General features: G+C 42.1%; 3 protein-coding genes across 4 annotated transcripts; 2 read left to right on the top strand and 1 right to left on the bottom strand.

Annotated features, from left to right (window-relative positions):
- Positions 1–30: 30 nt before the first annotated feature.
- Positions 31–3,704, top strand: LOC308141526 (hydroxyacylglutathione hydrolase-like protein). 2 transcript variants are annotated; one of them, XM_080511716.1, is made up of 8 exons: positions 31–359; positions 956–1,020; positions 1,110–1,227; positions 1,369–1,477; positions 1,730–1,833; positions 2,299–2,400; positions 2,751–2,830; positions 3,114–3,704. In XM_080511716.1, exons 1-8 carry the CDS (start codon positions 255–257, stop codon positions 3,262–3,264), a joined length of 834 nt encoding a protein of 277 aa, XP_080367842.1. In that variant the 5' UTR covers positions 31–254; the 3' UTR covers positions 3,265–3,704. The 2 variants fall into 2 exon arrangements, with proteins under 2 accessions (XP_080367842.1, XP_080367843.1); XM_080511717.1 differs by having other exon boundaries at positions 2,751–2,878; positions 3,114–3,135.
- Positions 3,705–4,036: 332 nt separating this feature from the next.
- On the bottom strand, positions 4,037–7,606 carry narfl (nuclear prelamin A recognition factor-like; the record flags this gene model as incomplete). The annotated part of the gene is made up of 11 exons (XM_080511754.1): positions 4,037–4,557; positions 4,660–4,817; positions 4,906–5,043; positions 5,153–5,225; positions 5,309–5,438; positions 5,535–5,653; positions 6,233–6,367; positions 6,475–6,604; positions 6,700–6,843; positions 6,926–7,021; positions 7,541–7,606. 11 exons carry the CDS (start codon positions 7,604–7,606, stop codon positions 4,316–4,318), a joined length of 1,431 nt encoding a protein of 476 aa, XP_080367880.1. The 3' UTR covers positions 4,037–4,315.
- Positions 7,607–8,975: 1,369 nt separating this feature from the next.
- Positions 8,976–14,723, top strand: e4f1 (E4F transcription factor 1). Its single transcript, XM_080511753.1, has 14 exons — positions 8,976–9,100; positions 9,347–9,453; positions 9,540–9,621; positions 10,641–10,819; positions 10,913–11,033; positions 11,169–11,321; positions 11,432–11,649; positions 11,902–12,135; positions 12,243–12,354; positions 12,527–12,744; positions 12,834–13,032; positions 13,118–13,281; positions 13,649–13,711; positions 13,867–14,723. The coding sequence occupies exons 1-14, from the start codon at positions 9,004–9,006 to the stop codon at positions 14,239–14,241; spliced, it is 2,322 nt and encodes a 773-aa protein (XP_080367879.1). The 5' UTR covers positions 8,976–9,003; the 3' UTR covers positions 14,242–14,723.
- Positions 14,724–15,529: the final 806 nt, after the last annotated feature.

The raw sequence follows: 15,529 nt of genomic DNA, 5'->3' as shown, positions 1-15,529 counted from the left end.
CGAAGGCGCAGTTGAACGTTTCCTGCTCGATTACAACGCCTTGAGACTTTGTTTTGATAATATCGCGATAACTTCCGGATTTGTTCCAGTCTGGTCAGTGTGCAGAGATGTAGAAATTATTCTCAAAACTAATTTATTTTGCCTCGGACAGGAGTAATAAAGGATTTAATCAGCCGCAGTGGAATTGAGGTATTTCAATTGAGTTGACTTCTTCTGTCTGTAGGGGCGCGCGCTGTGTTGCGCGTGCGTGTGCCATGAAGGTGAAGGTGATCTCCATCCTGGAAGACAACTACATGTACCTGGTGATAGATGAGCAGAGCAAGCAGGCTGTAGCTGTGGATCCTGCTGTGCCGCACCGGGTGAGAGTCTGATCTGGACAGCAGTTTGTTTGGTGAACCACTTTTATATTATTCTCCTTGACGGCTGTCAAAAACAGGTTTTGAAAGTTTACACACACACTTAAGTTAGGAATCTGCAATTACATGCACAACAATGTGTTTTGCAGATGCAGCAACAGGACAAATTCACATTTTAATATTGATTACTTGGAATTAGCTCCAGTGCCCAACAGCAGTATTAACCAGAATGGATGTGTGCATTTTTTGATGAAGAAATATAAAATGTATTTGATATTGTTATATGACGACATTAAATCTATAGAGACAAATGTGCACACATCTCCTTTTTCACCCAGACGTGATGTGAACATCATGATATAATCATACACCAGTTACAATCCGATTAAATGTCAATTTGTAGGACTTCACATGCAAAAGCGAATAGCACTCAAACATTAAATGTTCTCAAATGGTAAGATCGATTTATCAGTTTTAATGTGACTCCACAAACTGAAAGCAATGTTTTATCTGCAAGCGCTGAGCTTTAAAAACCTTTGAACATATGAAAATGTACTAATGAAAATATTTATTTGATTCCGTTGAATGTGTTTTGGCAGCTGCTGGAAATAGTGAAGAGAGAAGGCTTGTCTCTGACAGCTGTTCTCACAACACACCATCACTGGTAAGAGAAGTATATATATATAGAGAGAGATATATATACACACGCACACTACCGATGACAAGGTAGTGACCTGAGTGGTTTTTCACCAGGGACCACGCTCGTGGTAATGAGGCTCTGCTGAAGGAGGTTCCTGGCCTGAGGGTCTATGGTGGAGATGATCGGATCGGAGGCCTGACAGATAAAGTCACCGATGCTCAGGAACTGAAGGTACACTTTTTAAGTTACAAGGACTTCAAATATCTATTTTTGAGAGCATTGTTCAGTGTGTAATGTGAAAAGTCTAGTTTTTCTCATGGTGTCTTTTGATTTTGTCTTTTGTTTTTTTTGTTTTTTATTTCCCAATTGCAGTTTAACTCCATCAATGTGAGGTGCCTGTTTACTCCCTGCCATACCTCTGGTCACATGTGCTACTTTGTTTGGGAGGATGAGTGCACTGATGCCCCCGCTGTGTTCACAGGTCTTTGTCCGTAAACATAAAGAACTGCTGAACCAGTTAGAGTCAAAACAAGCTTGATTTGTTGTCAATCCGCAATACACTCATTGTAAGAACTGTAAGAACACTTTGTGTGGCATCTGTATTATGCATTATGGCTCAAATAATTAAGTAATATGATTATGAGTGGCTAGAGATATGAAACTGTTGACTAGCAATTGTTTGTGTTTTGTGGGCGGATATGCAGTGACCCCTAAATTTGTCCTTGGTTGTTAGGAGACACTTTGTTTATTGGGGGATGCGGCCGTTTCTTTGAGGGAACGGCGGAGCAGATGTACCACAACCTGACCCAGGTGCTCGGCTCCCTACCTCAAGACACGGTCAGTCAAAAGGACAGGGGTGTCGTCGTGGCAGCGTGCAGTCCTCACATGGTTAACAGCAGCTCACATGACCTCCGACAGGACTGAGCCATCGTGACACTCATATAATGAAGTGATTGAGAAACAGTCTGGTGGCTCTGATTTATCCCCCCTCTTTCAAAACGACTTGTGAATGGCTTGAAACCGAGAAAGATACCGTGATACGATCAAACCCTTTAAAGCCGTGATATTTAATATTTTTGTAACTCAAAATAGCCTCAAATGGTTAGCAGAACAAGGCAAAACAAGCTGAGTGTCAACACAAATACAATGGTAAACATTTGCAGCTGGTGTAGTGTAAGTAATCGGCCAGTGTTGACCATGAACTCAAAACCCACTGCAGCTCAAATGACTCAACACTGCCACCGACTGTATGATTCAGGATTAACATACTGCCCCTTCAAATGAGCGTTTGTTCTTTTGCAGAAGGTGTTCTGCGGCCACGAGTATACGATCAAGAACCTGAAGTTTGCCATGTTGGTAGAACCCGAGAATGAAAAGGTTAAAGAAATGCTGAGCTGGGCCAGGGTGAGAATTATACTTGAACGTTTCTTATAATATATATATTTTATGACATTTTCCAAGAACAAAAGAAAACTCAGCTTGTTCTGTCCAAGCATGTGTAGTGATGATGGAACTATTTAAAGCATCCGGTCAATTCGTGGGGAATATTAGAAGATAAACTTGTTGCAAGTGCATGATCGGTATATAAAGTGTTTTATGTTTATGTTTCACATTGAGGATAGTTATTGTTAGTTTTGTTCACACAACAAGGAGTGCATTGTTCAACAACATGTCAAATAATATTCTTTAAACACAGATAAATATTGCCGATATTACTTTCCTCCAGTTTCTTACTCTGCATTTTGCGTCTGTAGGCACGTGATGATGACGACAAGCCGACAGTGCCATCTACCCTCATAGAGGAATTTGAATACAACCCTTTTCTTCGACTCTCGTGAGTTGAAAAATACATGGACAGGATAGCCCGAGTGAAATCTTTCAGGTTTTCTTCCATTAAGAAGCTTTTTTTTCTGTGTATGTCTTTATCTAATATTGTTATTAATGCTATTATTAAGTATATGGAACTATAATTTGCTCATTCAACTATTCAAACAATTGGCCGATTGTCAATTATTTTGATAAATCAGTGATCTATAAAAGACGATTCCTTCATCACATTTCCATGTCATGCATGGACCTAATCGTTCATCGTTGTTTGTTTGTTTTTTGTAATCCAGCGAGGAAGGAGTGCAAAAGTTCACTGGAAAGAAGGATCCTATAGAGGTGCTGAGGGTCCTGCGGAAGGAGAAGGACAAATTCAAGAAGCCCAAGGAGAGACTTCCTCCCCACGCCATGTTTGCGTTGGAGTGGGGGCTGCTCAGACCCTGACATACAATTCGGGAGCACTAAAGAGCAAACACAGCCCATCTACTGAATGACTGTTTGGAGCAAGACACAAGATTGTAGTGTGGCGCTTGTTGCTTTAACGCTTACTTTTGACTATACTGCTGGGTGTCGGGTTGGCCTTTTAGGTGGCATGTGTGTCTATTAAACTAACTGCACACAAAAAAAAGGCCAGTTTAAAACTATTTCCACAAGATATTGCTTCTGGAAAGCGAATAATTGTATAGGCTGTACACGCAGGCTAGGATACATTAATTGCACATTGTAACATCGACCAACAATGTTTTCCAGTTACATGTGAGGAATTAGAATATGTTTGAGATATTTATGTTCATGTCATCCACTTTTATTTAACCGTTTGATTTCCTTGATTTGTACCTTGTTTCCTCTGTAAATATTAATTTAGCTAAATAAGTCTAAACTGCATACTGTATATTTAGTTTTTTGTATTATTATATCTGCTGTTGGAAAACTTCATACCTGCAACACAATAAATTGCACATATTGTACAACAGTATCACTTTTCATGCTTTTCATTCCAAAGTTTTTATCCACATTGTAAAAAAAAAAAAGTATTTTCCTGTAGATCAGTCAAGATTGCACAATAAAACACACCAGATTGAATCCTTATATATTGGTTTTCATTACTGAAAAAGAACACAAACAGCTAAACAGAAGTACAATTAAATAATAGCTTTATTGTTATTTTTCAAAATGTATTTACACATTAAATGAACAAGGAATGGTTATACTTTGGATTACTGCAGTGTAACAGGTGCTACACACAAATGACACATAAAGGATTTGATAATATTCTCACATCATTAATGGCAATTTGTCAAGGCCTTGCTGGCCTCCTGACAAGAACAAATATGATGGGACACTGACAAACATTAGGTCAATACTTGAATTTTAAAGATATTAACCTTGCCACTGTTGAGTTATTATTTTGGGACGGTTTTGTCTGTGTCTGTTGACCAATGAGTGCGAAACAGAATTGAGCTGCGGTGTCCTGCAAGCTGAACACGAGCCTCCGTCACCACTTCATGGTGAGCCCGTTGGTCATCTTCTCCACCGTGTGGTACCGAGTGTGGAGCAGCTCTTTGGCCTTTTCCTCCCCCACACTGTGGAGCCACGACTGGTACAAGTCTGCGACACGAATGTCATCTTCTGGCAACAGGGAGCGCTCTGCTTTGTAGAGCTCCTCAACCTTCTGGAGAAGCTCCTTAGGGTTCTGTCCCTCTGAGGGCTTCACCTGTCCACCACCGTTTAGACAACCTGAATAATGATGAGAGGAGAAAAAAAAAAAAACTAAATGATTGTCATATTCTGTTTGGCTTATCGGTTATTCAATTGTACGTACAGCATCTTGTGCCTCACCTGAAGGACAGGCCATGATTTCTACAAAATGGTAAGGCGACTTTCCCCGCTTGAGTTTCTGCACCAGGTTCTGAATGTTGCGAAACCCGTAGGTTGAGGCGAAGCTCAGCTGAACGACGCCATCTTTCTCCAGAATCACCTCCTGAAAGTCTTTGTTCCTGTCGTATGACGTAGAAAAATACTGAGGAGGTGGAATCAACAACTTTTATACAAAAGAATTGCGCTACCGAAGTTCAGATTGCTCACCTGAGAGTCTTATAAGTGAGCTCCTTCACCTCCTCTCCAAACAGTTGCTTGGCAGCATACGAGAAGACATGATGGAGGTAACCTCCTGACCCACTCCCCGCATGGTTAAAGAACTCATCTCCAAGTACACTGCTAAACCTAGGTTTAAAAAAAACCCAACACATAGCATTAGTAAAATCCTTTAAGTGGGGTTTTATAATTATTTTAAGTGAGGAAATCAATCAAAAAAAGATGAGACAAAGCTCACAATGTATCTGGAGCTGAAGGCTCCAAATCCTTCAAAGACACGTTTTTCTCCTGGAGCATTTTCTGAACCTCTCCTATAACAGACAGGAAAGTTAATTAGACAAAGGATCCGACATATAAACGCGTACAAAATGTGTTGTGAGAATGGGTCTTGCACCAGAGGTGATGACACAGTCCACTTCTCGGGTCTCGGCATTGTTCATGTAGAAATCCGACCGTGAAGCCTCAAGTTTCTTGTCAAAGCAAGGCATGACAGCAACATGGTAGATCTGCTGTGGACTCAGTCCCTAAAATACACACAGCTCAATGATTACTCATTATTCTCGTTATGCTTCAAAATAAATAACCACACACCAATGCACATTCACAGGTAAACACTATACCTGCTGTTCAGCAAAATACCCTTTCACAAGAGAACCCATCATCTGCTGTGGGGAGCGAGTGGTACTGATATATGGAAGAATATAATCCCCATGGGTCTTCTCTGCATAGCAGATCCAACCTGGATATAACAGACATGCACAATAAATTATTTTTTGGGGAAATTTTAATTAACCTAGTTACATTAAGGGAGTCATATTATACAGCTTTTCGACCCTTTCACATGTGACTCATTGGTCAGAAATTGTTGTATTCAAAGTTAATTGCTTCAAATCCAGCTTTTCAGACATTTGAATATAGGGTCATTTGAGCTGCATTCAGTATGTGCTGTGTCTATGTGAGCTGGACTGGCTCCACCCACGCCCATTGTGGGAAGAGGAGGAAGTACTTCCTCTCGTGGTGCCATGTGCCAGAGCAGAGCTGTTGGAGGGTCAAAGGGAGGGCCTACCTTGAACTACATTGGCTAAACCCCCGATGATACGATACAGGGTTTGATTTCTGATTGGCTCATTGGAGCAACACACTTTTTAAAAACTGAAACAAGCCAAGGACAGAGATGACCGACTTTCATCACTTCTGGGGCGTCACTCCCAGGTATGGGGACGCATAATACTGTTAGAAAACCATCAGAAAGTAATTTTTGCGGAACATGACCACTTTGATAATGAGAATAAGTTTCAAAAAACAAAGAGAGAAATACCTGGACAAGCAGATGTTAGCATGGGCAGGGACTTTTTGTCCTGTTCGTTCCTCTGAAATCTCTCCACAAACTCTCGCTGACTCTCCAGCAAGCTGAATGTGCGACTAAAGCCAGTGTCAAACACATGATGAACCCCTGCAACAGCAATAATAATAATCATTTAAAAAAAAACAGCAATCATTAGATAACCTTGAGTAATAGCTGCAGGTAACACAAAATACAACATGCACATCCACACTGACCGAGGCTTTTGAAGAAGGAAGTGAGCCTCCTGCCTGCCTCACTACTGCTGAGGTCAAAGTGCGCCGCAAGAGAAGCTCTGGACTGTGGAGACACCGATACCACCACGATCTTCTGCTCCGTCTCATTTGCCTGAGTGTGGAAACACATAATCCTCATGTGAAAGTAATGACATGTTTAGCAAACAAACAAAAAAAACTATTTGTCTTATATAAACAAAAATGTACCTTGTTGTGAAGTAGGACTTTGAACAGCTCCTCGTGGCTCTGCTGTGTGATGAGGACGCTCTCAGCTGAGGTGATGCAGCCACTGCAAGCTAAACAATCATTCAGGGTGATCTTTGCTTTTTCCAGCTTTTGCTTCCCCCCATCCTACAAACACAAATCAGATTAAATAAATTTAATAGGCCAAGCAACTTCTATGCAGGTATATCACATTAGATTTGATACTCACCAAAGAGACTTGGACATAACTGCCATCATCTTCTATCTGTATTTTCGCCACAGATTTCCCCTGTTTCTTCTCTACTTTGACAGGTTTGACACATTCCTACAAAATACAGATTACATATAAGACCAAACAAAAAATCAAGGAGTACATTTATTGATCAAATGGGATGTGACATATTATTGTTTTCTATCACTTCCAAATAGATTCACATCAACCTAGTAAGGGCAACAGGAGAATTGTGATTAAAGAGTATGAATAAAGTCGATTAAAACACTGGTGATCAACAATAGCTGTTGGGAGTTTCATTCCCCTCATTGTGATTGCATCATCGCCATCATTAGCATCAAGCTAACCGCGTGCTACAAACCACCATCGTTCACACATTTTACACATTTAAAGGCGATAATTTTGGTCCATATTAAACCACATCGATGTTTAAGATCAAACTAAACTCGATGTCTTGACTTTCTGTACTGATAAGAGAAGTTGCGAAGATGATTCGGCGGGTTTTCCTAAAACATACTACATTTTTATACATAAAGTGAAACTTAACGTTAAAACATCTCTCCGGAGAAGAAAACATTTACTACCACGTGTTGGAAAAAAGTATTGATCAACCTGGGATGGCGTGATATAATCATCGAGATCTGTCAACTGCAACACACCGCTGAAGTGCGACGCCATTTTCACTGCCGTAAAGTGTGGGTTGTTTACTCTTGTGTCGTAAAGTCAACAGAGACAACTTTGTATTCGAACTGGGTTTTTTCTTGGAGCTTTTTCTTTTGTTTATTCTATAATCTTATAGCAACAAAATTATTTTATAAATAGAATACTTTATTCTTCTCATTATTTATTCGGGTTATTGATATTAATGACGAATTTTTGATTCAAGTCATCTATTAGTTTCTTTTCCCCCCACAGTTTGGTATTTAACATTTCTGACTGTTTCAGCTTGCTTAAAGACTACATATGTCTTAAAGCAACCCTTTTTTGTCCTCTTTATTTTGTATGCAATGAGGTCAATCTGTAGGCTCCAAAAACCTATTTGAGTCAAAAGAGACTATATCACTGCAAAACTCCAGTGCCTGCTGGTGTACTGTATTACAGTATGGTACAGGAGCACCACTGGGGTAGGTATAGGAGGAGGCTGCTGGTAATCACAGCAGCAGAGAAAATTGTTGGCTGCCCTCTTCTCTCCCTGATAAAAATTGACACATCCTGGCGCCTCGGCAGACGACAAGACATAATCAAGGACAGCTCATACCCTGGTTTCCACCGGTTTCACCTGTTGCCCTCCGATAGGCACTACAGGTGTGTAGCGAAACAAACACACACAGAAAATGTCTTTCCCAGAGCCATAACCACCATAAATTTACACTTTCAGTGATTTGCAGACATTCTGCACATCACCAAAACAAATGCACTGTGAAACATCTCTGAACCTTGCTATATTACAAAATGTTTTGTTATATTGCACTATTTTTGTATATTCCATTCTATTCCCTACACCGTGAGAAGAACAGTTCTCAATCATGTTGTACATATAATGAAATGTAAGGCTTTCTATTCTATTCTATTCTATTCTAATATCTCTATCACATGCAATCCCTTTTTAGTTTGTTATAATTTATCTTATATGTATAATATGTAATTTTTTTAAACACTTTATAGTTATAGATTTATATTGTGTTCAATTGTTTGACTGTTTTACACTTCTTATTTATATATAGTATTATATGTACAATTTTGTCGACTTTTTAATGACGCAGAAAGGGGACCAGTGATTTAATTATGTCTGACATAAGGTGTAAAATATACAATTCAATTTCAGTTTAAGGAAAACGTTCAAATAGGAAGGTGTAAGATATACAATTCAATTTCAGTTTAAGGAAAACGTTCAAATAGGACATTTTAGTTAATTCTATTCACTTATTGATCGGGTTCGATCCTTTTCAGCGCGTGGTAATGAACGTAAGTGCGTACGTCAGCGCTCTTTTGTTGTTATGACTACGGGGTCGTAAATCCGCCATGTTTTCCTCCCGGTAAGCGGCGTTGCGACAGAGACGGAGAAGTCAAACGACATGAATGTGGAAAATAATCATACGGCAGAAGCGGAGAGGGAGCAGTCGAGGGAAGGCACCGAGACGATCACCATCCAAACCACTCTGGGAGATGAAGGTTCGTCCTCAAAATGCAGCCACGAGTCCCAAATCTTTATCGGCGGCAGCGTTTGGGCCTTGGTCACTTGCTACGTAGTGAAATGTCGCGAGCGGCTAGCCGTCGTTAGCAAACTGCGGCTAGTTTTTACCCAAACAAATGACTGTTTTGAAAAGTTTCCACCAACCGGATGCAGGCTTAAAGCGCAGATACCCCGCTGACATTGTTTGTGTGATTATAAGTCTTATTATTTTTTTATTTTTTTAGATGAAGACGTGCACAAGTGTGGACGCTGCCAGATCGAGTTTTCCACACTGGAAGCTTTTATCCAGCACAAGCTGCAGCACAGCTGCAGACGGGCGGAGGCGCAGGAGGTATGGACTGCAAAGTGTGCACACACTATTCTCAATGCACTGATAACCAGATGGCAATGCTTATGCATATATATATGCATGTGCAGGTTAATGCAGCCAATGGAGGTTTTTCAGAAGAGGGAGCCGCAGGAAACCCATCCCCACATGAACCAGACAAGATCACTCATGGTAAATCATCATAGACTTGCCAATTATTCTCTCAAGAAAGGGTGTCATCCAGTGATGTCTCGTCCTATCCCTGGTTAGTCTGTGTGATGCGTGCTTTTGGGCCTCTCTGTATTACAGGGGTGTCAAACATAAGGTGCATGAGCAGAGACCAATTCAATTCAACTGTATTTATGTAGCACCACATACAAGACAGTCATTTCTAGGTGCTTTTAGCATAGAGAACCCCAACAAATCCACATGAGCAAGCATAAGCGAAGGTGAAAAGGAAAGGCTCTAACAGGAGGAAAACCTTTGCAGAACCAGGCTCAGAGGTGGCAGTTGGGGTGAGAGGACATAGGAGAGTAAAGTATAGGACAGACAGATTGAGGTAGGGACACAGACCCTGTTTCGGGTACAGGACAGAGGAACACGCCCTGGTTTGGTTTGAGTGTAAGAAACAGACCCTGGTTCGGGTAGGGATACAGACCCGCAAGAGGTTCCATTTTGGGCCGCAGCGCCAAGAAAATTGGAAAAATGTCAAATAAAATATTAGGAGAAGCATTTCACTGTGTTCTGCACCAGAAGGTATTATAATTGGCCTTGCGTTGACGTTTTATTGATTTTCAGTTGTTTTATTGTTTGTGTGAAAATATAGGCATTTTCATCACAGATCCTTGATTTGTGGAGATGGACGAGTTGGGTTTAAAAACAAATGAAAACTTAGATTACATTTAAAGGTTATTATGCGGCCATTTCAGTGGTCTGGCCCACACAAGATGAAATTGTATATATTTTTTTTTGCAATGTGCAATAGCACTCCTGTATCTGATCAAATATTCTAAAGCATGTTGGCGCAATGAGTAATGTAGTAAAATAAATTTGTTTCACCTGTAAAAGTAGTTCAAGATTACTATCACTGATCATTGAATATATTAGGCATTTTTTTTCCAATCATTAGTCAACATTTTTTACAGTCTGCAAATTTGTTCTCAGCTCCACCTGTATTATCTTCTTTCTTTTTTTTTTTTTTAACAAATAAGAAAACAGTGGTCTGTTGGGTCGAGGCCGCAGGAAGAAAGCCGCCTCGCCTAAAGTCACCGACCTGTCCGATGTGCCTGAAGGATCCATGTCTGACAATCCCGACAGTGACAAACCTGTTTACAAAGTCAACCCTGATGGACGTTACATCTGCCAGCTGTGTGAAAAGACATTCAAAACAGTGAGTTGCATGTTTGGTGTGTATGTGTGGGATTGGTGGATTTAAATTTGTCCAACTTATCCTTTTTATTTTAATAAAATTTTCACTTGGCAGACTAACAACTTGCGGACTCACCTGAAAACTCACAGTGATCAGAAGAACTTCTCATGTGACCTATGCGGAACGTCTTTTCGCACCAAAGGTTCCTTGATTCGTCACAATCGTCGTCATACTGGTAAAGAGAATGAGCCTAAATCACAGAAGTCTGTTGAACTTTTCACGTTTCTGATGCAGTGTTCGAAATTCAACTAAATTGTAATCCAATTGGGGTGTTTTTTTTATGTTGTGGGGGATTTCTATTCTCTTCCAGATGAGCGACCATATCGTTGTACACTTTGTGGCCAGTCGTTCAGAGAGTCCGGTGCTCTCACCAGACATCTGAAGGCTCTCACGCCCTGCACAGAAAAGATACGCTTTGTTCAATATAAGGAAATCCTTGTCAGTAAAGATGGTGTGCAGAAAGGTGAGATTTCTTTAAAAAATAAAGATTATATCGGGCCTCTTTAAATTATAGAATTAGTTCAGATTTGATTTGTGGAATGACAGTCCATTGAGATTATTCACATTTTTCAGGAATCGAAGCCGAGCAGACATTAACAGCCAACCAGCAGCAGATGGTCGTTGTGGAGCAACAGCCACTGGAGGAGGAAGAAGAAGAAGAAGAGGAGGAGGAGGAGGAGATGGTGGAGGCTCAAAACGCTGTTGTCAGTGTGGTGGAAACTGAGTCTCAAGAGGTTCTTCATCAAGTCCACTTCACAATGGAGGTGGATGGAACGACGCAAGAGCAGCAGGTGAGTGTGTACAGCGCAGGAGCTCCATGTGTGGCGGTGGTTTCCTGTCAAAATGTTTTGAGTTAAATCCACAAATATATGGGAGCCACGAGCGCAGCTCAGTCGGCCGCATGCGTAACTGTACTTATGCAGAATATAATGGCTGCAGTCAGTCAGGCTCACATAAGGCATAATCATTCTTTCTCTTAGGATATGCGTTAAAAATTCAGATTTCCCTGTAATTCTCACCAGCCTGGTTTTGTTGGTGGTCAGGTGGTGGTGGAGCAGTCTCAAGCGGAAGCTCTGGCCGCCGCTGCCGCAGCAGGCGACAACCTCATCTGTCAGGCTATTATCAACTCCGGCATCGCACTGGGGACTGAGGAGACGGTGGTCGAAGAGACGTCGCCGTCTCCCGAGGAGATGAACAAAGTCGTTTCTGACCGCCGTGATTCGGACGAGGGCATAATTGAGATCCAAGTTAAAGAAGAGTTTGTGGAGATGGACGAGGTGGGTTTACAAGTACATGTGAAAACCTGCAATTTGCAGATTGTTACAGGACTCCACATTGTCTTTACACTCTAATAGCATGTTATTTTCCATGTTTTCTTTTGTAGGGAACACGGGAAAGTAATAATCGAACATCAGCAAGATTGCACAAGTGTCCACACTGTAACCGCTCCTTCAAGGGCTTGAATTATTTCCGCTTTCATGTCAAAGGTCATTTAGGTGAGTTGTTGCACACTCAACAAATCACAGCGGTTTCTTTTTTCTGATCATTCTTTTTTCTTTTTCTTAGCAAATTCTATGTGTTACTTTTTATAAATATACAAACAAGAACAAATCAGATACATTTCTATAAATATTTTTTTTTTGTTTCTTGTTTTTTTTTTTCATGAAGGTTATAAGCCCTTTAAGTGCACACTATGTCAAAAAGAATTTTTGACTGGTTACTTGCTGAAGAAGCACATGGAAGTGCATGTCAGTGAGAGGAGATACAAATGTGGCGAGTGTGGCAAGCTGTACAAAAGCATCGGCCACGTGCGCGAACACATGAGGGCACACTCCGATGAAAGACCCTACAACTGTTTCAGATGCAACAAAGGATACAAGACCAAGGTGACTTTAAGTTTAATTCACGACAGTGAACTCTTTGAGTTGAGTTGATTCCTCTTTCTTCACGGTCCTCTCCTCTGTGCCTTGCTCAGAACGCTTTGCAAGTACACCAGCGCACGCACGGGGATGAAAAGCCGTACGTGTGTCAGTTCTGCTTGAGGAGCTTCAGAGAGAAAGGCTCTCTGGTCCGGCATATCCGCCACCACACCGGAGAGAAGCCTTTCAAATGTCCAAAGTGTGGACGCGGATTTGCTGAACACGGGACTCTCAATAGGCACGTGCGGGCTAAAGGTCAGGACGACGGACAAAAACAAAGACTTTTGGAACGGAATTATGCTCCCGGGCCGATCTAATAGTGCCTCCTGCTTTCCACCAGGAGGCTGCCATAAGGATGAATCGGGTGAGCTGCAAGGGGCTTTAACGCAGGAGCAGGCGTCGGCGGAAAATGTGGCCACGGCGGCCATCATCTCGGAGGATCCTCATGCTGTCCTGGTGGAGTTTTCATCAGTGGTGGCAGACACACAGGAGTATATTATCAAGGTGATGACTGATGACGAGCATGGCTGAGAGACTGTATTGCTCCTCTTCTATATCACACCTGTTAGATGTTCAAAAACAAGCTGTTGATGTGTCACTGTTTCAGAGCCAAATGTAAATCCCTGGAAATGAAAGTCGTGATGTTTTTAGATTACAGCAAAAATAAAGGGATTGGCTTCATTGTTCCAATACTTTAGAAAGGGAGTATAGCTGGAGCCTTTCTCTCACTGCTCACACCCGGCTTTATCCTGGCCTGTACTCTGTTGCTCAGTGTTTAATAGGTGCCAGAATGATCTTTTAAATACCAAATGATTTCCACAATAATCTCTGAAGATCTCTGAAATCTTCTTCGCTTTTCCATGTCCTCCAGACTCAAACAGAGGAGGGAATGCAGGAGGAGGAAGTTACGCTCATCCAGGACAGCCAAAATGAGGTCAGTATGTACACCCGCAGCACAGAAGGGAACACATCCATCATGCAGTGTTGGACGATCTGGTTTCTCAAATGGCGATTTGAGACGTGTGTATTTTATTTTGCATGTGATGGTTAACGGTTGTGCAACCTTTCCACAAAACTTCTCCCTCCCAGATGGAAAACCACATCATGAAAGTGGTGCAGCGGATCGTCAGCCAGTCGCAGGGCGCCGGCGGCACGGGCAGCCACCAGATCATCGTGCGAAATGTCGCCGTGAACGAGGACGGCCCGTCCATCTCCGACTGCGGGGACACCATCACGATCGCCACGCCCGAGAGCCTGACGGAGCAGGTAGCCATGACGCTGGCCTCCGCCATCAGTGACGGCACGCTGCTGGCCACGGCAGACACCATGGAGACGGCGGCGGGAACGGTCACCATGGTTACCACGGAGGAAGCGGTGGAGGAGGGAATACAGATGGTGCAGCAGCAAGAGGAGTATGTCATCACCTCCCCAGAGGAGGTGGAGATTCAGACTGTGGTGGTGTGATGAAAGAGGACACTAAATATTGACTGTCTCAGCTTTAGCTTCAACTACATCTGTGCAGCTACTTACTGTAGAGTAAATATGAGCTTCATGTGTGAAAGAATCACTTCCAAAACGACCGCCAAAGTGCTTATAAGACTTGATATAAGAATTATAATGGCACACAAAAAATTGTGTGGAAAAATGAAGTCCATATGAGGATTAGTTCTGTAATGAAAGAGGTGCAAATTTAGTTCAAATGGTACCAACTTGAGTGTGTTTTGCCTTCAAAAAGTTTTCTTTTACTACCTAAAACAGCGTCATCGTGTGACCTTTTTACACTTTCTGCTTTCTAATGTCAGGGTCGATTACTGTGTATTTTCTTAACTTTTTACCTCAAGCATCAAGTGACGGCTGTGAAGACTGATCCCCGTCAAATCTACACCATGCCCCTTTCTGTGTGTGAAACAGCAAACAATCCAGTGTTACACTTCTGAGCCAGTCAAGATGCATCTATGGTCGTGGCTGGTGAACAAGTGCTCCCACTTAAATGTGCTCACGTTAGCAGTATTTGCATCCAATAAATGCTATTTTCTTACAGTTTTGATTTCTCTTTTTCATTTTCTCATGTGCACCCTGTTCAGTTGGTTTCTCACAGCTTTTTTCTTTTCCTCTTTTGCATTAGTATGAAGGTGATTTACCGTCTCAGGAGATCATGGACTGCTGTGGAAGCACTTGCACCTGCCAAATACAGCACAGTCGCCCCTCATGCAGCTCCCTCTAGGACAAATGAATCCATTGTGCTTGTACTAATTCTCACACGGTGAATCTGTCGGAGTTAACCTTTTTGTAAATTTGCATTCATAAGTAATTTGTATCAGCTCTAACACTGCTGCACACTGTGTGTGTGTAACCTTGAGCCGATCTGCACGCTTCATCTCTCAAACTGGTGCTCCGGTACCGAACCGCTCTAATCAGAGAAGTGTCCCTGGCTGGTACGCCACTCAGTTTCTGGGTCATTTCTCAGCCCTCTGAGAGGGCCTCATGCACACGAGCAACAGAGGGAGACAGAGAGAGGGTGGGAGTGAGCGAGAGGGGAAGGTATTTATAGAAAAATGGGGCTTCGCAGTACCTTTTCTTGCAAAGAACCATTTCAGGACCAACTGATCGTGTCCCAGTTTCCTCAGCATCGCTCAGCCATAGGGTTTGGACCGAGGCTGAGGCTGGATCATCTCACCCAGGATGGAGAGCCTGATTTTCGGGCGCTCTCCCCTGTCCTCTGGCCCTCCCTGCAGCTCCAGGCTGCTGGTTC

This window comes from Blennius ocellaris (genome assembly GCF_963422515.1).
Source record: "Blennius ocellaris genome assembly, chromosome: 16".
Lineage (NCBI taxonomy): Eukaryota > Metazoa > Chordata > Actinopteri > Blenniiformes > Blenniidae > Blennius > Blennius ocellaris.
The sequence above is the reverse complement of the archived record's forward strand: the minus strand, read 5'-3'. Positions and strand labels throughout refer to the sequence as shown.